General features: G+C 38.0%; 1 protein-coding gene across 2 annotated transcripts in view; it reads right to left on the bottom strand.

The window, feature by feature from the left end:
- EPYC (epiphycan) overlaps window positions 1-25,647 on the bottom strand; it is a 40,108-nt gene that overhangs the window by 6,342 nt on the left and 8,119 nt on the right. The window contains exons 1-5 of one of the 2 annotated variants that reach the window (XM_021093029.1): window positions 8,558-9,072; window positions 7,208-7,376; window positions 2,146-2,304; window positions 1,081-1,283; window positions 336-431 (exon numbers count right to left, since the gene is read on the bottom strand). In XM_021093029.1, the coding sequence (XP_020948688.1) occupies window positions 336-431; window positions 1,081-1,283; window positions 2,146-2,304; window positions 7,208-7,376; window positions 8,558-8,662 (732 nt within the window). In that variant the 5' untranslated portion in view covers window positions 8,663-9,072. Of the gene's footprint in view, window positions 1-335; window positions 432-1,080; window positions 1,284-2,145; window positions 2,305-7,207; window positions 7,377-8,557; window positions 9,073-25,647 lie in introns of those variants that run through there. The other variant, XM_021093030.1, reaches the window with a different exon arrangement.

Below are 25,647 nucleotides of genomic sequence, written 5' to 3'. Positions count from 1 at the left end.
TCTTCCATTCCTAATCTTTACACATTTCTTCAGCAGATAAAGCTTTCTTTTTTTTTAAAAGAAGCTTTTTTTTTTTTTTGCCAAGAAGCTGCATTATGATTTGGCATAGAATGAAAATAAAGATGACAGTTGTCATAAATAAATCAGTATAGAAAGAATCATGATGCACAATACCTTGCACTTGGATTGAGAGAGGATGAGTAAGAGGAAAAAAGAAAAACTGTCACAGTGTGTCAACAGGCCATCCATTATAAAAAGCTTTTTGCACCCCACCTTCCTCCTGTTTGCTTTTGTTCCATGGAGGTGTTGGCCATAACTTACTAGGAGACGCGTACCTGGAGGTGAAGGGCCCGTAGATTTTCTGGAAGAGGCAGAGGGATGTGGTCCAAGTTGTTATCCGTGAGGTAGAGATGACGCAGATCATACATATCCTGTAAACATTCCAAATGCAGGGACTCAATAGGAATTAGGAACGTGCAGTTGTAGTTTTCATCCCCTGTCCATACAATTCATAAAATAACACATTCCCGTTCAGGTCTTATTTTGTAAAGCTGAAGCAAATTAGTTTTCTATGTTATGGGCAATTCAGATGAGTTCTGGAAGAACTGATAGCAAGCAAATATCTCTCAATGCCCATGAAATATGTTTTTTTAATCTGTAGGAAGAAGTTTGCTTTGGGAAGAATCTCTGTCTCAATTTAAGCAAGGCAACGATTTCCCACATAAGACATTCCACAGTAAGATTTTGAGGATTTGGGCAAGACATCAGCAAGAATTTCCTTCATGCTATAGGAACGGAGAAATGAGAATTTCTCAACGAAACCCTGCTCTCTCCAGCCCAAGTACCAGGAAAAGGGCAGCCTAGCAAGTCAGAATAAGTTTAGATGATAAAAGGTCTCCTCTAGCCAAACATCACAGGATGACCCATGACACACCGTCACTCATGTAATGGGTAGTGTCGTAAAGTTTATTTTAGGAGTTAAACGTCTCATCAAATTGAATTCCCTTGTGGAAATAAACAGCCTAGTCATTGATAGCAAGGGAGATATACAGATGAAAGTCTTTAAAGCCTAAAACTCACTTTAAATGCTTCTTGCTTTATTCCTTTCCTTCCAAGTCTATTGTTGCTAATATCAATAAATGTCAAAGTGGTTGGCAATTCTGGGAGCTGCCTTATCTTGTTGTCACGAAGAACAAGCTCTTGGAGTTGAGGCAGTTTTCGGAATGCATCTTCATCAATCTCGGATATTAAATTTGATGTCAGATCAATCCTTCTTAGATCATCTGGAAGAAAAAATGGGGGAAGTAGTTACATAGTCTTGAATACGTTTTGCTCACATAAAAATATGAATATAAATTTTCCCACATATAAGCAAATATATATGACTTTAATTAGCAACAGCTAATGAAACAATTATTTCTAACAACTTTATAAAAATTTAATGGTTTGCTCCAAACACTATTCATAATTATGCACTTATAAGAAAGTGTAACTTTAGAAAAAAACAAACAAACAAAAAAACCCCCAAAAAAACCAACTGGCACCTTATATTTAAAATAACTGCTCTTTTCCCTATGATCTTCATAAACTTTCTCTGGCTTTTACTATTTAAAATATTTTTTTCAGTGATGACAGATTGTTGTGCTTTTTAATAGTTTATAAAGGAATTCACATTAAAATATAAAGGCATTAAAAAGAAATTTTCCAGTGATCGAAACACTTTAGGAAGACAAGTACCAAAATTCTTGGACTTTGGCAAAAATTATAAAGTCAGAATTTAGGCTTGCATTCATCAATCATAAAGCAATTGTGCTGTAATGGACATCTATTCAGCCAAGCCAGATCCTAGTAAATTTAACAATGACCCTCTACTCTTACTGTTATAACATGATAATGAGGGCTAGCCTATAAAACGTAATTATTCCTGACTTCTATTTAGAGACTATCAACAACTATATAGTTTCATAATAACCTTAATTATTCATCATTTTTATTATCACAAAACAAACCTTTAAATATATACATAAGTAACTGATTGATGTTATATTTTGATATTCAAGTTTCATTTTCAGTACCAGCGTTTTATAGTGCAAATATTTTAGGAAAAATCAATAAAGAGAAGGATATTAGTGTCATCATCCATACTTAGGTTTGCAAAATCACTTTTGTTGATCTTTTTAATTCTGTTAAAGCGGGAGTAGAAATAAGCGGTGGTCTTGGGCAGAGGAGGAATAGCATCAAGTTCATGGTCGTCACAGTACACGGTGGTACTTATACAGGTACACAGAAGGCAGGTTGGAAAGTCTAAAAGACAGAAGCAAATAATTATATGTAAGGAATGGAAGCAATTTCTAACAAATGATGCGATTACAAATGTTTATTAAACACGATTAGACTCCCAGGCTCTTCGGGCATAGTTCACATTTTCTTGTATAGTTTTCTGCAAATGGACCATTAAAGTCAAACGTACCAACTAAGGCTGCCCCAATAATTAGTATATTCTTTCTAATGTTTTAAAATTTTATTTTGAACTATTGAGTGGATACTACCTGGTTGTTGTTTTTATGTTTGTTAGACATTCTATTTTTAAATGTCAATATTAGGATTTTGGTTTTTACAAATTTAAAGCACCACATGTAATACTCTTATTAGGGTTTTCAGTCAGTATTTAAACACCCCACTGAAATAAAATCAAGGAAAAAATAGGGTAATAATCTTTCCTATTAATTCACTCTGTATGTATTTATGGATTTTTTTCTATGTAATGGCACTGTGCCAGCTGGTGAAACAGTAGTCTGAACAGAGAGACACAGTTCTGTTTTATGATCCGCTATAAAAGATGAATGTTAACCACGCAAATAAAGTGACGCCTCTGGTCAATGTCACGAAATATCATATGAGCGTAAAATAGGAGAATCTGATCCAGTCTGAGAGGCATGGTTCTCTGAGGAGGTGATGATTGAGTTGAAATCTGCAAGAAGAGTGGGACTTGACCAGGCAGATGAGGGGAAGAGTATGCAGGCAGAGGAAGCAGCAAGTACCAAGTCCCTGTACTCCAGCCCAGAGAGCATTGGACTGTGGGGACATCACGCACAAGGGACTGTGTTACAGGTTTTGTTCCGTATCCCAGGATGGACAGGGGTATTATCTCATCAGACTCACATGTTAAGATACCGCTCTGCTTGAAGATAAGCTGAATGACTAAGGGACGGCCTGTGGGCAGAGAGGAGATGATTTACCTCCCTGAAAGAGGATGGTTGTTGGCTGGGGTAAATGATAGAAAAGGCAACAGATCAGGAATTATCTGTCAGGCTGGATTACATCTCCATTTATTAATCTGTTTTTTCTCTATATATCTCTCACATACACATGCACACACTTCTACCTCTCCTTCACTTTCTTTTTTTCTTTTTTGTCTTTTTGAGGGCTGCACCTGTGGCATATGGAGGTTCCCAGGCTAGGAGTCTAATCGGAGCTGTAGCTGCCGGCCTGCGTCACAGGATCTGAACCATGTCTGCGACGTACACCACGGCTCACGGCAATGCCAGATCCTTAACCCACTAAGTGAGGCCAGAGATCGAACCCGCAACCTCATGGTGCCTAGTCGGATTCATTTCCACTGTGCCACGACAGGAACTCCCACTTTCTGTTTATGTTTGTGTCTGGTCGTGTAGAGGGCAGTGAGCTTCCAAGGGAGATAGAGCAGCAATGGCACAATGGCCAGAAGGAAAGAAGGACGGTAGATTGGGCAGTGTTGTGGAGGCCAAGTGGAGAGAAAGTTTGAAGGAGCAGGAAGTAGAAAATAATCTCAGGCGGCTGAGATGTCAGTTAAGGGCTACAGAGTGTCTCTTGGATTAGTGAATGTGGTGCTTATAGGGGCTCCAGCAGGAGCGTGGAGGATGAGTCTGGAAGGCAGATTGCAGTCCCTGAAGGCGGAAGTGGGAGGTAAGGAAAACGTACACCACGTAGAGACAGTTCTGTTGAGATGTCAGGCTGTAAAGTACAAGGAAAGAGAGAGGATGACAACTATAAAAGACATGTTTGTGGGGTGTCTGAGGAGGGGGGTGATCTAAAGGGGGGAACCTTTGAAGAAAAGAGTCCTGAAGGGGCAGCAGGAAATGGGACTCAAAATACACTGGGAAGAATTTGCATCCCACGTGTTGGAGGCCGACAGCTCCTCTGTTGTAACAGGATGAGGGGGAAACAGGATGCATGGATATAGAAGTACTTAAATTGTCTGAAAGCAGAAAGACCAAAGAGCTGCTGGCAGGAAGACCGCATTTGCTGTGTGAAGTAGGAGGCTAAGCTCTGTGATGCACTTGAGAAGCAAAGGGAGGAGGCGAGCAGGGCTGTGAGGCTTGAGATGAGTGGAGAGAGTGACATGGTCCTAAGTGAGGGAAAGAAAGCGATGGAGGACCTTTCTTAGGATTGCTCAGTGATCACTCCATCCCGATTTGGTTGAGACTTCACTAGTTTTAGCATTGGAAGCCCCCTCTCTTGGGATTGCCTCACTCCCAGGCAAAATCAGGACATGTTGGTTGCTTTTATTGAAGGATCCATTTGTGGTTTGAGTAGTAAGGTCTTATTACTGTCATTAAATAGAAAAATCATTTACAGTAACAACTCCAGGAATGAAAACTGTTTTAGGAACAGGAAGCTAAGAAAAAAATTTTAAGGGAGAGCTATGAAATATTTAACACTTGCCAATTTCTCCAGTCATTATAAATGAAAATGTTTTCTACTTATCACAACATTTTTAAAAAGTAGAGCATTTGATTCTTCTATATATTCATGACTGCTTATTTAGTAATAATCGCTTAGGGTAATTACATAGATTCACACCAGTTATCATTTAATTCTGGTTTTTCCACTCTACGCAAGCCTACTTTATGGGGCTTGAGACTGTTATTTCTAGAAATTGGTATTCAGAATAACAATGTTTTTATTTTTAATGTTTTAAATATTTCCAAACTATTTGACTTCAATTAATTTATATTTAAATTTAATTTGAAATTTAGAATTTCTGGAGATGCTTCTCTGGAAAGTAAAATGTGAATTAAAATTTTACCTTCATTACTTATCCTCAGACTCCTTTAGAAATAACTTTTTTTTTTTTTAAGTCATAGCTTTTTTAAAAATATTGTTTCAAAAATGACATTGTTGAGCCATAATTTTTACTAAAGCTTTTAAAAAGGTTGGACATTGTTCTGCTTTTCTGTTGTTCCTGGCTCAGCAGAAAGCCCCTAAGGACAGGTAATGATGCCAGATCTGTCAACTTTTGAAGGACCTGAAATTACTTAAAAGTAAGTAATGTTCTAGAGATGTTTAACATTCCTATTTTGGGTACTTTCCGACGTGTACTTACATGTCCTTCTCATTGTGTATGTATCTCCCTGGTTTGTCTGTAGCATGTTCTACTGCCCCGTAGAAAGTTGACTATGTGCAAAGAATGTCATCATTAAAGACAGGATCTAGTGGGCTCTGTGTGCATCCCAGCACTGCCAGGTACCACCTGCATGATCTTGAACAGCTTTTATAGTACGTTAGAATTTTCGTTTTCATATTTATAAAGTGAAGATAATAAACATAGCTCTTACATACTTAGTATTGTTTTATCTCTTCGAAGAGTTAATGTACATAAAACACTTGCGTGGCTGGCCTATTCACAGCATTTCATAAAAGACAACTTTTTTACACTACTTATGGGTAAATAGTTAAAAACTCATAGATGTTGAGAGGAGACTGGTGGTTACCAGGGACTGGTGGGGAGGGGAAAATGGACAGTTGTTCAACAGGCATAAAGTTTCAGTTGTGTAAAGTGAATTCGGTTCTAGGGATCTGCTTACAACCCAGTGCTATAGCTAACAATACTGTATTGGACACAGAAAGAAATTGCTGAGAATAAATAAAAAAGATACACTTCTAAAAATAACAAAATGAGAATAACTCACATTGATGATGTTTACAGTGGACCAGGCACTACATTCATTCATTTAATCCTTACAACAACGCTATGAGGTAAGCTCTATTATTCATTATCCCATTTTTTAGGTGAGGAAACCAGGGCAAAAAAAAAAAAAAATATTGAATGCCTTGCCAAGTCTGTATATCCCAAGTCTCAAAGCCAGAATTTGAATGCTCTTTCCTCTCTTTTGTTCTTTCAGTGTGTTCTGTACAGACTTTTCTGATATTACCTATAACACATTATTGTCTCTTAAGTTGGTTACATGTCCATCTTTTTGTACTAGGCAGACATATCCGTGAAAGTAATCGTCATTTTAAGATAGGCTTTTTTTTTTTTTCTTTCATTTCCAGAACTTTGAGTACAGAGACACCGAGATACTAACTAAACCTTGATGATGGGAATCCCGTTCATTTTTTCGGCCCCCTTCGCCACGCCCTTCTCCATGTGTGTAAAAGTATTCTGGAGTGTGTCCACTTGACTCCCTCAGGGTTGACACTGACAAAGTCTAACATGAAATATAGAGAAATCATAGAATCACATTTAGCTCTAGAATTCTTTCCAGGCCCCGGTTTACACTGCCTTCTGGCCCTAGACGATGGAGTCCAAGGTTACAGAACCCTCTCTTCCCGATCCTAGGACTGAGTGAAAAGAATCCTGTTTTCCAACAGGTGCCCCGATTAGAATCAGAACAGGCTTGCTTCACACCCAGTGTGTGAAACTAACAGTTACGTGATCTCTGGAAAGTTCCTACCCTTTCTGGGCTAGTTTCCTTGAGTAACGAAGAAAATACTACTACTACCTTCACAGGGAGGTTCTAATAGTCAGATGAGATCATGCGCAGTGCTGAGCATTATGGCCCACGGGCAGCGTGGGCTCCATCCATGTAAAGTATTGTTACTGTTACCATCCTAATCCATCATCACTTTATCACCTAGAAGTGCTGTGGCCTGATCTCTCAGACATGGGATTCTGATCTTATTAATAGGGTCTCCTTGTTCTCAAAATGCATTCCACCACAAAGTAATGAGAGCAGACAAGTATCTTCACCCCAAATCTTTGGTGATTTGATCATTTCCATCATGCCACAGCTGAATTCTAAAAATTGCTTTATATTTTAATACAAAACCTCCTGCTTCAAGCCTTGCCTATTGCAAAGCGTGGTCCTTGGGTTGCAAGGATTCTTGGCAGTTTTGAGGAAAGAACAAGTGGACTGCATTACAGTTCAGCTTTGATGGACCTGACCTTCATTGGTGTGTGGGCCCAGAACCCCAGTGAATTCAGGCTCCTGTGGGGAGGAGCCGTCGATTAATCTGGGGGTGGACTCCTCCTCCTCCTCTTCAGCCTCCTCTGGCTGTGGGGGCGGGGTGAGGAGCTCTCTGTTTCCAGAAGGCATCACTGTCGCAACATCGATCTGAAAAAGAAGCGGGATTTCATCAGGCAACCTTCTATCACGTTCAGTGGCAGACACAAATTTAAAATGCATCCATCTTTGCCACCAGAGGTCGCTGGTGTTCTGAAGTTGAACACATGTGAAGTCTGCTTGCCTGGGAAGGCTCAATCATTTCTAGTTACTGTTAACAGTTTTTAAGTAATTTTGTTCCTCAAATCTTAGCAGAGGTTTCCAATCCCCACCCCTACCCCCCTTTTGGTCTTCTTTGCTCTTTTAAACACCCTTGTTTATTTGATAGGTTTAAAAATAACTTCCTTCAGTGTTTTCTAAATACTTAGCATTGCAAGAATGCGTTATTGTTGTGAAAGATTCAAATTAAAAGTGAACAGCATACAATCCAAAAGTCCCCTTCACCCTGCAGCCCTAATTCTACTCTCCCTGAAGACAACAACCAATAAGAAATTGATATGCCTTTTGAAGCCCTTTTCATCCTTGGTTTTCTAGATTAAAATATTCTGTTCCTTGACAATGACTTCCACTTCCTCCAATTGTATTTTTAGGGAAAAGTATCCTTTATACTAAAAGAAAATATATGGAGACATGAAAACTACACAATTTAATTATGAAATGCCATTTCTCACATATTTTCACTATTATTTGTGTAATCGGTATTAGCCATGATATTTGGGTATGTTAAAATTGACCTTTTTAGGGGTTTCTCAATAGGCTTTTTTTTTTTTGTCTTTTTGTCTTTTTAGGGCCACACCTGCTGCATATGGAGGTTCCCAGGCTAGGGGTCCAGTTGGAGCTATAGCTGCTGGTCTACACCAGAGTCACAGCAACGCCAGATCCGAGCCGTGTCTGCGACCTACACCACAGTTCACGGCCACGCCGGATCCTCAACCCACTGGGTGAGGCCAGGGATCGAACCCGCAACCTCATGTTTCCTAGTCGGATTCGTTAACCATTGAGCCACTATGGGAACTCCAGGAGGCATTTTTATAAAATTGAAAAAAAAAAAAAACCTGCAAAGGTTTTTTTCAGGGATTTTATTTTAAATTACACTGGCTTTTCTTTTCATCCTTGCATATCTATGTAATGAATTATAGCTTTTAAGCATAGCATGTTTAGAACAACCCCTTACTCAACTTCCTTCCCTCATCTCAGTATCTTTTCCTTTGTAGCCCTTAGTAAATGCTTACCTCCCTAGGCCTGCCACCCTCAGGATCTTGTAACCTCGGGCAGGAAATGCGCTCAAATCTGCTGTCTATGTGTAGGAACCACTCTTTGGGGCCCGGTTTCCTCATGGCATCCCAGAAATCCCCAGTTCCCCCTTTCTCCCCTTCATTTGTTCTTGACTCTTTCCACTCTCAAACAACACACAAATTACTTTCTAACTTAATGTCAACATGATGTACAAGCTGTGCCTTTCCTGTGCAAAATAAGGACACAATTGGGCCAGATATTTTCTGAATATTTTAGAAGATGTTTTGGATAACCATAAGATTTTAGGATAGACTTATGAAATCATGACCCTTGAGTACAGTTGAATACATTGCTTTACAAATGAAAATGCTCCTTTTAAAGAAACACTACACTTGGTCAGTTTACATTTCTGAGCTGTGATCGCCCGCTGTGTCTCTGTACTTTCTCCATTGTCAGCCATTCCTACATTGTGTGCTATAGGTTCCATCCGTTTTCTGCCAGTCCAGCCTCCTCGAGGGTACACTTTGAGGTATATCTTTTATCTTTGCACCTCATGGCTATAGCACAATAGATAATCAAGTGCTTATTGAATATAATAAAACATTTTACTTGTCGAAATAGATCCAATTTGCTACTCTATGCTTAATTTTAGAGATTTTGCTGAGAAAAAAAAATCAATGAACATATTCATGCTTATTTTAATGCATTTAAAGCCTTTGTGTGAACACAAACCTAAAGCAAAATATTTGGTGCATTAGGAAGCCGTACATGAAGATATTATAAAACTGTACAGAAATCTCTGCTTGCGGAGACTGGGCACACCTCCTCAAACAGAAACATACGGTTTCCATCTTCAGGGTCAGAAAGAGGCAGATTCAGAAGAATGGATTTGCAGAGAGACCAAAAGGAGGCTCCAGGAAGAGCGGAAATTGAGACAGATGTTTCATGGAATGGAGGCAGCCTAAAGGGAGAGACACATTCCAGACACGTTGCCTTGAATCTTTAGCTTTGTAGGAAAAATGTTTGCACATACTTTTTACGGATAATTGTTTTTCCACTGATTGGATGCGAAGCTGTAGGATCGCGCTTGTCATTCACTGTAATGAGGCAAAACAGCTTTTGTGTTTATCAAAAACTGTTTTGTTCCGCCTCACTTGCTAGTAAAACGTGAATGTCGAACAACATTTAAGACCAAGGAAAAGGAAGGCCTTTGCAGTTCAGCGAAATTGCAGAACCGGAACCTCAAAGCGCTGTCGCCTGGAGAGCCTTTTGCATTGCAGCCACATCTCGTCGCACCGTGGAACAGAAGTGATGTAGGCGTCTGTCTTTTCCTCTTTAGCAGTTTTCTTACTGGGATGTGAAGATGTGAGGCCAGGCCTACAGAGAAGTGGGGCCCGGGTCGTGTGCCACCTGGTTCTCCACGCAGTAGATGTTTGTGCTCAGGTGGCAGAAACCTAAATTGCAGAATTCACACCAATGGCCAGGAGATATCCCTGCCCCCCTCCTTTCTCAGGCTACAATCGGTGCCACTCAAAGGCCAATATAACTGAGGCTCTGGTGTAAACATTCATTCTTTTGGAGTTTTTCTCTACTTTTTCCCCTCTTGCTGCCTTGTTTTCCTGTGTCTTGCTCCCTACTGGGTTGATTTTTTAGTCCGTTCATTATATCTCCCTCAAGTCTAAAAACACAACACAAGGTCACTCTCACACATGACCTTGAGCTTACTCATTACTGCCCTTGCTTATCTTCTTGACCTAGTACCAGCAGGGTACATCTCTGAGTTGATTGGTTGTCTCTTCCATTCTCTGGTTCACTGGCCTTGGACTTGTAGATAATCCGCGCCACGGTAGGTTTTATGTGGAAGCACCTTCCATGTCCATGAAAGAGGTAAATTTCTACGAGAGATGACAAGTGCCTACCCCACAGACAGTGACCTGGGTTGAGTGATGTCTCAGCAGAGGTCAGACTGGAGAGATGCCTCACCATCACACCCAGCATGCCCTTGACTCCGCATAAGTAACCCAGGACCTCCAAGCAATCGCAGGGAGAAGAAGACTGAAATGACCCTCAGGTGTCTGAGACCAAGTTTCTGCTCCCGAGAGAACATAGGATTCTCGGCAGCAAGTGGTTCAGTTATGTTTCTTGTACCAGAATATGTATGCTCAGACTTTTATTGGCAATACCTATACTGTCATGACTAATATTGCATTAGATGTGAGATTTTCATCCTCCAGCCATCAGCAGAGTTCCCTTAGAAGGCTCTTTCTCTGCAAGTACTCAGCACCATTTGCATGACCATAACATTTGCTTAGAAATCATTTTACTCACATCCGTCTGTCCCTTCGCAAAAAAAGGCCATCTAATTGATCTATGCCACCATAGTGATACCGTTAAGCCCATTTAATTTTGTCTTAACTTCAAGGTAAAAATGTGATAAATTGGTAGATTCAGAAACCATAGTCACTCTTCTTCCTGCCTCATTTGCCACTGAATCCCTTCACAGAGACTTCTTGCTGCACATGTGGATCACACCTGTTCAGAACAGTCACAAACCATTTGCTGCTGTTAAGCATTGTGTTTGAATTAATACAACTTAATGTATTTTGTTTCCTCAGGTTTTAATATTTTTAAATATTTTTTGTTTCCTCGTATTTTAATATTTTTTCATCTCTGCACTGAATCTGCTCGATGAAAATGTATGTGTGGTGGAAAGACTGTTATGAAAGAAGTCAAAGTTACTCGGATTGATTCCTACCTTCATGAATGAAATGTCTAAATATGGAAGGATCGCAGTCTTTATAATCATCTAAGCAATGAGAGCGAATGTCTCTCATGCTTAAGATTAACTCTCCACGTTACCTGTCACTAATATTTTCTGAACATTTGTCAATACCATTCTTTTTCCTCCTTGTATGTTATCATCACCGCTATCTAGGTTGCTGTGTTCTCGTGTCTGAAATACACTAACAGTCTATTTACAGGAAGTTGTGATCACCTTTACTCTGTATTCACCCTGCAGGGAGAATAAACTCTTAAAAATACAAAATTGATCATGCCCAGCCCTGTTTAAAATCCTTCAGTGGCTTTTTATTGCTCTTGATAACCACCAGAACAATGGCTTTGCTGAAGCACCATAACGCAATGATCACAAGGAAGGATCCAGAATAGATGCATTTGAAGCTAGCTTCCTGTGAGATCTTGGGCAGGTTACCTTATCTCCCTTAACTTCAGTTTCTCTATTTATAAATCCTAATATGGATAGTACTGCTGCATTAGGATGAAAATGTTAATATGTGTAAAGCACCTGGAATAATGTCAGACATGTTACATGCCAGGAAAATGTCTCCTATTATTATTATAATAAATGTAAAACTCTTTGACTCACAGAGCCCTGCATGGCTGGCCCTTCCAAGGTCCCCTTCCTCCATCTCCTGCCAATTGTGCTCTTTTGCTGCACCGACTGTCTTCAGTTTCTTATACACTCCATGCTCCTTCTTCTATAGGACATTTGCACTAGTCATTCTGCTTGAAACCTCCACCACTCCTCATGTCTTTTTCCATTATTTTATTTTTAACAGTTTTATTGAAAGTATATTGATATACAAAGAACTTCACTTATTTAATGTGTACAATTTGATGAGTTTGGACATAGGCACATATCTGCAATGCCATCACCACAGTCAAAATAATAGAGATATCCAGCACCTCCCCATGTTTCCTTGTAATTAACTTCTTATTTGTCTCTCATATCTAGTTCAAGTCTTACTTCCTCAAGGAATTATCTCATGATCTACATGACTTAGACAAACACGTCTACTGGCTCTCAGAGTTTTGTGTACCTCTGTTGCTGTATCCGCCACTGAATTTGTGGTAGTTTGGGGGGGGGTGATTTTGGAGTTATTCCCTTCCTTAGATTGTTGGCAGCATAATGTTTCAACTCTTACTATCAAGAAGTAGAGGTTAATTTCTCATTCCTTGAATTTTGAATTTAGATGGCCCTCTGATTTTTTTTAGTCAACAGAATGCATTGATGTGATGGTGTTGAGGGCATGATTTCATTTGCTGTCTAGAAAATCTGCCAGTTATTACATGAACAAGATGGCATCTGCTTGTTGGAAGATTGGAGAGTTCATGGGTAGAGAAGGGTCATTTAAGTTGAGACCAACCTAGACCAGACAGTCCTGAACCAACCCAGTAGCTGGAGAAACTGTGAGGGAGCCCAGTGCAAAGTAGAAGCACAGCACAGCCCAAATTGCTGAACTGTAGAATTGTGAGCCAAGTAAACGTTTGTTTTAAGCCGCTCAAATTTGATATTGTTTGTTACACAGCACAAGATAACTGGTACCAAGTTTTATGTTGTACATGTAAATATTTGACTATATTTTCTGATGAGGGTTAATATATATCTCCTTATTTTTTAAAAAAGCCATTATGTTCCCAATGTGCCTAGCAATTATTAGGCCTCCTGATAAATCCTATTGAATTATTAAAGGCAAACACTGGCAATTTTTAATACTTTAAAGATTTATTTTTTATGGCAGAGTAGTATTCCATTGTGTATATATACCACATCTTCATAATCCAATCACCTGCCATGGACACTTGGGTTGTTTCCATGTCTTGGCTATTGTGAATAGAGCTGCAATGAACATGCGGGAGCATGTGTCTTTTTTAGGGAAAGTTTTGTCCGGATGTATGCCCAAGAGTGGGATTGCTGGGTCGTAAATTAGTTCTATGTATAGATTTCTAAGTTACTTCCATACCGTTCTCCATAGTAGTTGTACCAGCTTACATTCCTACCAACAGTGCAGGAGGGTTCTCTTTTCTCCACACCCCTCCAGCATTTGCTATTTGTGGACTTACTAATGATGGCCATTCTGACTGGTGTGAAGTGGTATCTCATGGTAGTTTTGTCAGAAGGAGAAAGACAAATACCATATGATATCATTCATATCTGGTATCTAATATACAGCACAAATGAACCTTTCCACGGAAAAGAAAATCCTGGACTTGGAGAATAGACTTGTGGTTGCGCGAGGGAAGTGGGAGGGGTGAGATGGATTGGGAGCTTGGGGTTAGCGGATGCAAACTATTGCTTTTGGAATGGATTAACAATGAGATCCTGCTGTGTAGGACTGAGAACTATGTCTAGATGCTTACAACAGAGCATGACAATGGGATGTGTAACTGGGTCCCGGTGCTGTACAGTGGGGAAAAAAAAATTGTGTTGTGGGAAATAACAATTTAAAGAAAAGGCTTAACAAAATATTTCAACCTACTAAAAGTGCACAAGAGAGCAAGAGATTGTGGTAGTTATGACTCAGATATCTCTACATCTGCAAAAAGACTTCATTCATTGTAGGTGCAGACATGGTGTAAAAGGAAACAAAGGAGATGTGCTTTGAATTCACTCACTGATGCTGGTTTTGAATCTACTGTTGATCTAAGGGTTTTGGTTATATATTTGAGGGAAAGATGGTATCATACACACAGAGTCAGAGCTACTCCATTGCACTAGTCCAAAAACCACTGTTCATTTGGTACTCTGTGTAAATGATGCTCCCTGAATTTGAGGAATGTAATGACTCTGTCTGAGAACCTGTTAACTCTGAGAGATCAATTAACCAATCTTGAACCTTTCCCTGATCTTTCTTCATATCCTCTTATCTCAACTGCATTCTTTATAATTTTACACCTCAATTTAGGTAGAGATGAAAATCTTATTAATCTTTTCTTTGCCTGTACTTGCATTTGAGAAACAGGACAGTGCAATAAAGGCCTGAAGAAAGAGAATGTAAAAGTGTGTGTGTGTGTGTGTGTGTGGTGTGTGTGTATAAAGATCCTTGGTGCTTCATTGATATTCATCCAAGAATGAAAATACAATTGTCTCTATTGGAATAGAAAAAATAATGCAAACTTTAGTAAAAGTGAGTCAAGGGTAGGGTCACAATGAGAAATTGAAATTACTTTATATTGTTCTTATGATATATAACTGATCTTAAAAATGCACAGCAAGAAGAGACTGTCCCTTTCTGATAAAAGGAGCAGCTTCTTGATTCATTAGTGATGACCATACAGTTAAAGAAAGAAAAAGAATACTGAAGTTTGTTATTGCAGCCAGCATTGGTTGGAGGAGAGTAGTATTAAATTTGTTGGACATTAACAATAGTCAATAAGATATCATCTCCAACATGGAGAAGAGAGGATTCATTGGATATCATCATGGGATAGACAAAAATAACTGGCATGGATTGAATGCACAATAGATGAGAGATGTCTTGCTCTTTCCATCGACTTGCAGGTGATTCTGTGAACAACCCTTTGTAGAAGGTTCAATAATGGTGCACATTTCATAGATTTGTAAACTGAGGATAAAAGGAGGGAGGGCTAAATAAACTGCCTGAGGTCACACAGCTTATATGTAATGAGACCAGAACTTGAATCTGCCACAGAGCTGCACAACTTCCTTAATACTTACTGATTTTATACTCACTCCCCCCCAAAAAAATATCTACTGAAATCTAGCTCCTTAAACATCTTCTGAGAAAGAGGAGCACTGGATAGGAAAAGTGAGTGTTGTCATCCCTGGAAATGACTTCACATTATAAATTCATAAATGGACTTTCTTGTGCATATTTTAAGCCTCACACAACTTTTTTTCTTGGTGTTACTTAGCAACCTACAATCAGATCTGACCATGACTGATTATGTTAGTTAGGTGCTGAATCTGAAGGTGGAAGACCCTACCAAGGGCGTGTTGCCCTGTGGGAGCACGTGGCAGCCAATCAGTCTTTCCCTGAAATTGACAAGTACGAAAAATATCGTGTAACACTGATGTAGGTAGATTGTAAAATTCAACCAGCATTTGTTATAATTTTCTCTGAGAAGTATTATATAGCATGTAACTCTAGCCTGTTTAAGCACAACGGCTGAGACAATGTTATATATTCACCACATTGTTTCCTTTTCCTCCTGGGCATTCAGCTAAAATACATCTCCTACTTCCTTTGAATCTAGATCGGGTCATGTGGCTAGTTCTGGCCAATTGATGGGGAGAGAAAGGTATGTGCAACATCTGGTCGAAATCATTGAAAAGTAAGTATACTTTTTTCTACACTTTCTTTGCTGTCAATCTGTCAGCAGAAGATCCACTGTGACCTTGAAGTCCAAAGGTTAGAATGGTGAAGTCCTAGCATGAAAGATGTTTGAATCCCTGAATAATTGCTTGGAAGATAGTAAAGCTGTTGACCTGCTTTGGGTAGTCATGTCAGCAAGATATAAATTTTTATTGTGTTAAGCCATTGGGATTTTTAGTTGTTTGTTACAGCTGCTATTATAACTTGCCCTAATATAGACCTTTACAATTTTTATTTTCTTATCCATTTCCTTATTATATTGATGGAAGAATTTTTAATATTTTGGGTATTGATTTATCTAGCACATATCATTGACATTAGAAAAAAATAAATGCACATTTTTGGTTTCTCTGTCCCTCTGATTTCTCTCTTACAAACAATGGTTCTTTGATCTTGGTTATTTGGTGTAGTACTTACTGAAATATTATATCACTGAATTTTAATGAATTTGCCGTTATTTCAATTTACTTATTTTTAAATCTCAGTCTTTTATTAACTTAAGTCAAAATGAATAAGTCTATATAGTAAATAAATATCTGCAAGCCAAATCAAAATTAATGGGTTTTTGTTTAGTCAAAATGATATATAATCATGATAACATTTGATACTGACTTAAGTTATTATGTATGTATTTACACAAACATGTAAGTGCTTCCTTTGTTTTTTTTTTTAATCTATCCTAATGTATGCTGTTCTTCATGGATTCATAATTCCAAATGGTGATGCTCGGTATTCACTGAATTGTTTAAGTGAAAAATTTAATGCAAGAGAAACAAAAGCTGATGATCTGAATGTTCCATTTAATCCTTTCCATTCTAGTCTGTGTCTCTCCTGGGACCTCAGCATTTTTTTCTTTGTTCACGTGTTTATTTTCTCATTTCTTTTCTTGTTGTCAGAAAATGGCACTATTTCATTTTTTGCTTGCCAGAGTGATTTTTACTTCAGTTTTATCCCCGTTTATTCCACACTCCATTCACCATCATCCCCGTAGGCTCCAGAAACTAATAGGTTTCCAATATCTCAGGTCTCACAAAATGTATCATCAGTACTAATTGAATGTCTCCAAATAATATTGGTAGAGAATTTTGGCAAAGACTTCAGAAACATTATCAAATAGCAAAGTCAGTTCATGTTCCCTTTCCCCGCATTGCCCTTGTTCTCCAGTAAGGATGCCAGGAGGACAGTTTCGTGTGGGCTGAAATCAGTAATCTCATGAGGATGGGGGGAGGGGGAAGTAGTCAATCACGGTAATTGAAAACAAAGAAGTTGGACTGAAAACCAAGATATTTGGAACCTTTCAAACTCTAGCTCTTTATTTTATGATGGAGCAATTTAGTATTTTTTTTTTAAGTTTCAGTCTTTCCCATCTTAACACAAAGAAACTGTTCCTTGTAACACAGCCTTTATTGAGACACAAAGTATTACAAGCCATGCCTTCTAATATGTAGAGTTTCTCTGCATGCACCTGGTACTCACTCATGATGATGGCTATGATGGTGATGGTGTGTATATTATCAGAGGTAATTAAGGCATTTTAAATAGGAAAGTGTGCATTTCAGAAGATGTTCCAGGGAGGAGCACCAAATAGTCAATTACCTTCAAAATAGATAATTATAATACTACAGTTTTTGTTTTGTTTTTTTTTTTTCTGTTGCACAAGATCAGTGGTAAAAACCTTGCAAATTTTACAAATTTAGAAACCTGGCTTTATCTCTCAGGGGCAGAATTACTTTAAACAAATTCAAAAGACTATACTAAACCAGTATGCTATTCTGCACACTGTCAGTACCACCAGTGTGTTCTTTGGAGTCTCTGTAGCCTCACATGGGGCCTTAATTATAATCAAGTGTTTGTTGATGGTCATAGAACGAGAACAAAGACCCTAAGTAAGTCAGCTCTATAATAGCATAAGGTAAAGAAAGGGCTGCCTTCCAAGGGTTCAGAATCCTTAGATTTGTGGACACTCTTAAGGTTTGAAGTCTTTAGCACATAGAAATCATCCTGCCAATAGGAGAAGGCTGCTGAGTGGTAGATACTAGGCCTTGGCAATATTTGACACTATGATCTTCCTTTATAATCTCAGCACCAAAATGTACAGGTTCCTCAATCTCCATTCTGTATATGTTATGATTCATTCTGTATATGTTATAGGTACTGTGAAGGATTTTTCCTCAGATGTTCTCAATTTGATTTCTTTCATATTTTGTCTTTGATCAGAGTTTTGATATCATAGCTCCAGAGCTATCACACTTATGCAAAGATTTGATCCAGCCTCAGTATTTTTTAGATATATTTTACCTGGTTTTCTCCTTATATGTGTTAAGAAATGGAGCATTTGGTAATATATTCTCATATATACCATTTACCTCTTTAAAGCCACATTGAATGTTAGCAAGATATAACATGCTGTCACTGTGATTATTCTTTGGGGCCCACCTATCAGCATCTTATACGGGGTATGTTGATATCACAAGCCATGATTGTATGTCCTGATGAATGGCAACATTGTCAAGCAGTAATTCTTGGGTTATTTCAATGTTTCTGTGTGTGTGTGTGTACGAACCTTAACAGTGTAAGCCTCTCTGTTCCTAGCAAACTCAAGACAAAGTTTATCATGACTTGCCATAAGAGGGTTAGAGTAAGAAATTTATGGAATAGGGACAATCCAATGAAAATTAGGCACATTAAAATATGTCTAGGCAGGATAATAAGAGGTCAGGCCCAATCCTGCTTTAGAAATTAGTATGGTGGGAGAACATGTCTAGGGTAAGATTATCCAACCCAGAAATGTGAAGATTTCCAATACTTTTTTGAACAATAATACTTTTGGCAGACTTTGAGCAAACCTATGTTACAGCAGAGGCCCCAGCCGTTGCAGTGACAATGCCAGATCCTTAACCCACTAACCCACTATGCCACAAGGAACTCCAAGGTATATTTATAATTTAGTGCTTCTTTTTTATATTATCCTTATGGAAGATGGCACAAGGCAAAATCCAGAGGACTATGTCAGTAAAACCAAAGTCTGGACCACAAAGAAAAGAGAAGGCTCTCATTTAGCACACAATACTAGAGAAGTAGAGACCAAATTAAAAAGTATATTAAACTGGTTAGACAAAAATAGTAACTGACTCACAGTGAAGGAATAGCTGAGGGACATCCAATGTTCTATCTGGGTCCTACCCCCAGAGATTCTGGTTTTAATAGTATGGGGTGCGGTCTAGGCATTAAGATGTTTTGAAACTCTAGGGGTGACTGAAATATCTGGCGATGGTCAAGAACCACCACAGTGGAGGGAAGATTTATTCTGCAAAATAGGTCATAAGAGACAGAAATGCTAATGAAGTTGTAGAACTTTGAAATATTGCGTGAAGTCTTGGTGAGACTATGGTAGAAGGATTGCTTTCCACTAGCATCCCAAAGACCAAAGGCATCAGAACATCAATGGCAGTTTCAGTTCAAGAATCTGCTGAAGTCAGTTCTCCCAATAAAACAACAATAACAACAACAAACATGGGGAAGAGACTAAAATTCTTAGGGAAACAGATTTCTTGAATTCCACAGCAGGAAGCAAGAGAAAACCCCTGGGGCACATTGCTTCCAGGCTGGAGAAACCCCTGGCTGAATATCTTTGCTTACTAGAGAGTCTACCGCTTAACAGAACTCATACTCCAGGCAGTACCAGGTACCAGAAACCCAGGTCTTTGCAGGAAAAGGCTTTGAGCATGCAAAAAGAGAAGCTCCAGGCAAAGCTGGAGATTGGGCTTGTCATCACTTGCCTGTGCTAGAAAAAAAGGATGTTAGAAACTGTGCTAAGAAACAGGAGTATCTCCAGTGATACTCTGAGAGAAGAGACATGATATTTGGGGATGTTTCTAGTTCAGCGCTGCTCATACTACAGGTGCATCAGAATAACCCGGAGGTTTGTTAAATCGCTGATTGCTGGGACCCCCTCTCAGTTTCTAATTTGTTAGGCATGGAGAGGGACCTAAGAATTTGCATTCCTGACCAATTCCATCTTGTCTGTTGCTGTCAGTTCAGGAATTATACTTTAGAACAGCTGCTCTAATAATGATAAAACAGTGCCATAATTTAACTCCTGGTGGGAGATTTCTCTAAATTGTAGTTGAACACAAATTTGCAGACTAGAGATAATGAACAGAAGCTGACCAAATCTGGATGAGGGTAAGCCAAAATATCTTCCATCTTCTGACTTCTTAAGTACCATCAACTCTCTTCTTGGGTCTCTGGCAACAGAATGTACTAGTTTGGGGAATATACTTTTGCCTAGAATAGCTGTTTTAGGGATTCAGTATTAACTTTTTACTTTAATCTGATAGGGTTAGGGTCAACATTGTGGTAATGTTGTGTGTGCAATTCATGCTTCATTCTTTTTAAATATCAAGGTCATGGGAAACTTGGTAATGAAGGAATGACAGTTAACATACCTCTGGAGGAACTACACCTGTAGAGAGTTGTAGTTAATAAAACAAGCCAGCTTGGCCCAAGCTTGAATAGTTGATCTACTAGGGATGAAGCAAAAGGAATTAAGAAAGGGAGATTTTGGACTGCCTATTCTTTGGACTTGTAGAGCACTAGGCAAGCAAATTTGATTTTATACTATAATCTCTTTGGATTGAAATAATTTTAGGCATTAATATACAAGAGACATTAATGTGCAGTTTTAAATTTTTCCTCAAAAAATTTATAGATGTAGGGGAGCTATATGCAAATGTGTGTCCTCTTTATGTTTCTGATAGTGTCTTATTGGAGTATATTTACTTAACATTTCATGTCATTGCAGAAACTCTCTTAAGCTCTGTTGTTAGATAATGTGGCTTGATATAATTTCAGGTAGAACTTAGAATTGAGTGAAATCTCAATCTCAGGTGCAGAAAGATCTTTGAGATAAATTCACTGATGTTCTTGAATCCATTTCAGAGCCTTCTGAGTCAAAACCTAAAGACTTTCTGAGGATGCCTAAGACTGGTGGTTGGCATGAGGACAGGCCGCATGAAGGTAGAGAGCAAGTATCCTAAAAATGGCCTCATTGTTCCTCTTGACAAGGAAAGCTCTGTTGAACTTAATGGCCAAACCCGATGGCTTGAGAAGCCCCCATGCTGGAGAGTGGGTCCATCCTCTGTTGGCCCCTCCTCCTAAGGGAGGAAGAATGAGCAGGGTAATTGATGAGTGGGAGAAGGAACGTGGCCTGAGTGGTACATCATCTTTTTTAGGGGAAGGTGCCTGCCTTTAGGAGCATATGTTCCTTTTTGTGCTCCCCACCTCTCCCCCCATGCATGTACTCTCATTTATTGTATTTTGAGGCCTCTGGTTGACCAGCATTGCCTATGACTGATGACCTAGCTGATTTCTGGAGTTTTATAATAAGAAGGCTGCAGTTGCTTCACATCTAAGTCATGTATTCAACTTAGCCTTTATAAGGGGATTATTTTGAACTCTGTTTGTCTGAGTCCCATTTCTGTCTTCCATTGGTTATGAAGTCAGGTAGGGCATGGTTGGAGTATGCTTGAGGTTCCTTAAAACCAAACACTATTGCTCAGAAAAAAACTTCAATGCTATATGTATCTATTGGTGTCATAATACAAAATAGTATGCATTTTCAAATATGTAGTTGGCTCCTGGCTTCATATTATGTTCTTAGCTCCTATTTTTCTCACTCTCGTAATTCATATTTTTATACCATAAGGTAATACATAATTAATAATATATGAGATGTGATATTGTAGAGAATATGATATATCTTACTCTATATTATATATTTTTATAAACTATTTTATGAGATAATGTAATTGTAAATAGCTTATATTTTATCTAATTTTTCTATATATGTTCATTATATATGTTTACATATATTTCTGTAATCCTTATAGCATTTATTCATATAAATAGACTTACATACTGTTCAAAAAAAGTGGTAGATGATTACATAAGTAAGGTATTTATATCTCAGATTTTTTGTCAGATCCATGACTGATAACAGATTTGGGGACATAATTTCTCAGTGTATGCATGTATTTTGTGACTGAACTCATAGAAATCTTATGTCCCAACAGATGGCTATACATATTATTTATACTTACCTTTTTTCACTTCCTTTATTGTGTTGCAATTGTGTGTTTATAAGACGACTAGACTGAGAGATACTGAGGGGCAGGGAGGGACTTTGTCTGATTTACCTGCTTCCATTCCTGGCTCTCAGTGAGAGGTTGGTAAGTGGATCATTTAAAGTGAACCTATGCCCAGTAGGCTTAGTCTTCGTGATAGCTCAACTCCCATCCCTTCCATGAAGGCTTCCCTGATCATCGGTGGTGCATAAGTTTCAGTGGCTCTAGATTAAATAGTTAATTCCATGGTTAAAGATAACATGTATTGAACATCTGCTAGTGCCACACTCTAAGTTGAGCTGTTTTTTATTTAATTCTTACAAGTTATCTTGTAAGTAGGAAGCGAGGCTCAGAAGGGTGGTATGACTGTCTGAGGCCACAGGGTTGGTGTGGCAGACTTGGGACTCATGCATGGGGAGTCTGACCCCATAGCCCGTGTCATTCAACACTGTGAAAAACTGTCCCACGAGGATGAACCGGGTGTAGACATGAGCAACACCCAAAGCCAGTGGTTTCTTCCACCATTCTTTGTAGTGTGTGTGTTAATGGTTTAAGTGACCAGGCAAAGCCGGACTGAGGAGCAAATGTCCTTGCTTGTTTATTTCCTTACTTTAGATCCCCACTATGCCAGGCAGTGCTTAACCAGTAAGTTCAGTTCTCAGCAAATGTTTAAAGTAGAGGTCTATCTCATTAAAAACAGAAAAAAAAAAAAAAAGGTCTTCAGAATCCAGAATGTTATTTGGATTTTTACTCTAGCACAAACTAAGATTTTTGCTAAAGAATATAGAAATTTAAATTTGTCTTTCTCCCAAATTATCCTGCCAGTTGATACTAAATCTTAAAAAAAAATAATTCTTTGTTGTGATCATATATCAAAAGTTGCTTTCCGAACATGTTAAAAGGCCCTGGCTGTTGAGGCTAGGTTGCTAAACGAATATTCTTACTGGCATGTAGGTATGTGAAGTGCTCTGGAATTCTGCTCTAAGCATAAGTCTGGTACTCACATTTATTTAAGTGATTCATATTAATTATCAAAAAGGTTGTGACCAGAAACACTGGCAATAAAAGCTGTATCTTATTTTCTACTTTATCTTGAAAATGAATGAGGAAGAAATGTGTTTGGCAAAGATTGCTCAATCCCCATATTTTTGACAAAGCTGCTTTCAGTTTAGAAGGATCATCTTTCCCTCTCTCCCTTAAATACTTTGACAGCTAAAAGAGATGCTTAGATAGTATGTTAACTGTTAATTGTAATCACTTGAAAATGTTTATTTTCCTGATTCCTAATAATTAAATTACTCCATTTCAGATAAAATAAACCTCAATATTGGACACAGCTAAAAGAAGTAAAGATGAAAGAGAAGCAGCAGAAAAATGATGGAGGTTTTAGTGCCAGAGTCTCTCTAGTTTGGCATTAAAATAATCTGGTTTAAATTTTGCTCTGAAACTTACTAGCTGAATAACCTTGAGCAACATTCTGATCCTCAGTTGTTCTTAATAATAATGCTGCTGCTGCTGCTGTTGCTGTTTTATATCAAGGGACAGTTATGAGAATTAACTTATGTTTGTGGTCTCATTAATAATGTATAATACCAGTACAAACACAAACAAATCACTGGCAAATACTATCAATGATTTTTTTTTTCTTGATGATCCTACATGATTGTACATTTTTGTTGCTTTGTTTGTTAAGGTTTTCAAATAGCTTAAAATAAGAATCAAATGGTTTAATACTGCTTTTGAAAGAAGCATTTGGAAAGTCAATCAGACAACCATATTAAAAGATCATCAGCGAAATTCTTTCCTCTCATCCTTCAGAGCATCTTCAGTGAAAAGGAGGGTGAAGAGAAAGATTAGCTTTCATTTTTTTTTACCATATCCTAAAAAAGAATATTTAATGCGGACTGACTGAACCTTTAACAAGTTACTTCTTCCAATAAAAGGCATTTTATATGCCAACCATATGCTTGAAACTTCAAAACATAAATTGCCAAGTGAGACATAATTCTGAATATAAAGATAAAAATATTGCATGCCTTTTTTCACTTAAGGAAATAGTAGAAATATGTCTAATTTAATTGCTTTTATCCATAAAATATAAAGATGAATTTTTGAGGCAAGTAGCTTCTAGTATTTACAAAGTTCGATACCAATTTGTAGTATTTAGATAACCTAATTTAACGATCCTTCTTATATGTTGTTATCTAAAGTGGATGTAGATTTCTGTGAGTATTCTAAAATCAGAGTGATTGTGCTTAGGCAATTTCAACATATATTCTAAAAATTGTTTGCATGCCGCCCTGTTATTGCAGTGGTACAGCAGTCTTCACTGAGTGCTGTCTCACTCCTGTAACTCCACTACATTTAATTTTCATTCTTTGATGAAGCTTATAGCTTCACCTATTCTGCTATTTTTGAAGCTGAATTTATTTGTTTCAGTGGCAGTTTTCTTTATAGAGATAGTTTTAAGCAATTAACCACGTGTACTTTCTGTAAAAGAGTTCAAAAATGACCTTACTTTTAAGATCAATAGAGGGGAATAGCAAGAAAAGCATTCCTTATTCAAGAAATTTCCTTTTGGCTGGTTATCACAGATAGTCTTTTATTAGTCAATGTTATATACTTTTGAATGCCTCTCCCATCTCATTGCAGAAAGGCATTTTTTAAAGCATACATGGTAATACCTCAACAAAATCTACATGAGATTAGGGTGACAGAGAATAAAGGTGGGGAAGTATATGAAACCAGGGAAGAATGAGGCAAAAATGAAGATCTTGTTTTGTGAGCAAAACGACAAACACGCTTAGTGACAAATGCATGATCCAAAACAAATTTCTGGAAAATGCAACCCATTCTGACACCGAGGCCTAGAATCCTCCACACCTCATGAAAGAGTATGGTGTGATGTCTTTGCACATGCCCTCCACATGATCCTACAGTGGATGCATTCAAGTTCAAGTACTTTATGGGACTCCGTGGTATAACATTCTTGGAACAGTGCAGGTGCAGTTAAGTAGAAGTAGTTATGGTATAGGTAAGGAGAAGTCTAATTATCTGATGGAGCCAAGGAAATTTCCTGGAGGAATGAAAGTTCATATAGTTCAGCAGAACCTCTATAAATATTAATGTGGCCACTGAGTACTTTTCTGAGCAAAATAAGTTACTCATGGGCAAGACCAAGTGTTTTTTTAGACCTAAGAGAAATGGACAGTCAACCACCCAAAAACCATATCATGAAAATGGAAACACCAAATACCTTCCTTGGTCAAAAACACAATCTCAATTTAAGCCACTCAAAGATACCAAATTTTGAACTATGTAGTTTTTTGATGATCCCTTTAAGGAAAATAGAAAAATGTTCCCCTGGATCCCAGACTCCCAAATGTGTGAGTATATGTATTCAAATTATTGCCCATATGTTGAAGAACACTATTCACAATTATTCTATGAGTATTTTAAGCCATTTATTCTTACAGTAAGTAGATAAGTCAGTTGTCTATAAAGGTTACTTCAGTTCACATTATTCATCCATAGAAGAATTTTTTCTTTCTCTTTTTAGGAATTCAGTGTAGAATATACCTGGCATTCAGTTCAACCAAAACTGATTCAAGTTAAAGGGACAATTAGAAAAGGGAAGGGAGGGTAGTATAATCTTATATTAGTCTGCTGGAAATTATTTCTATATGAGAACATCACTATGATTATGTATTATGAATAACTGTAATCTTATCAAGTTACTTAACTGCTTTTTGTCCAAATAACCCCATGTCTTCAATGGGAATAACAATGGTACTTCATAGTTTTGTTGTGAGAAATAAATGAAAT

The sequence above is a fragment of the Sus scrofa genome, chromosome 5 (genome assembly GCF_000003025.6).
Source record: "Sus scrofa isolate TJ Tabasco breed Duroc chromosome 5, Sscrofa11.1, whole genome shotgun sequence".
Taxonomy (NCBI): Eukaryota; Metazoa; Chordata; class Mammalia; order Artiodactyla; family Suidae; genus Sus; species Sus scrofa.
Note: the sequence above shows the minus strand (reverse complement) of the source record. Positions and strands in the feature narration are given on the sequence as shown.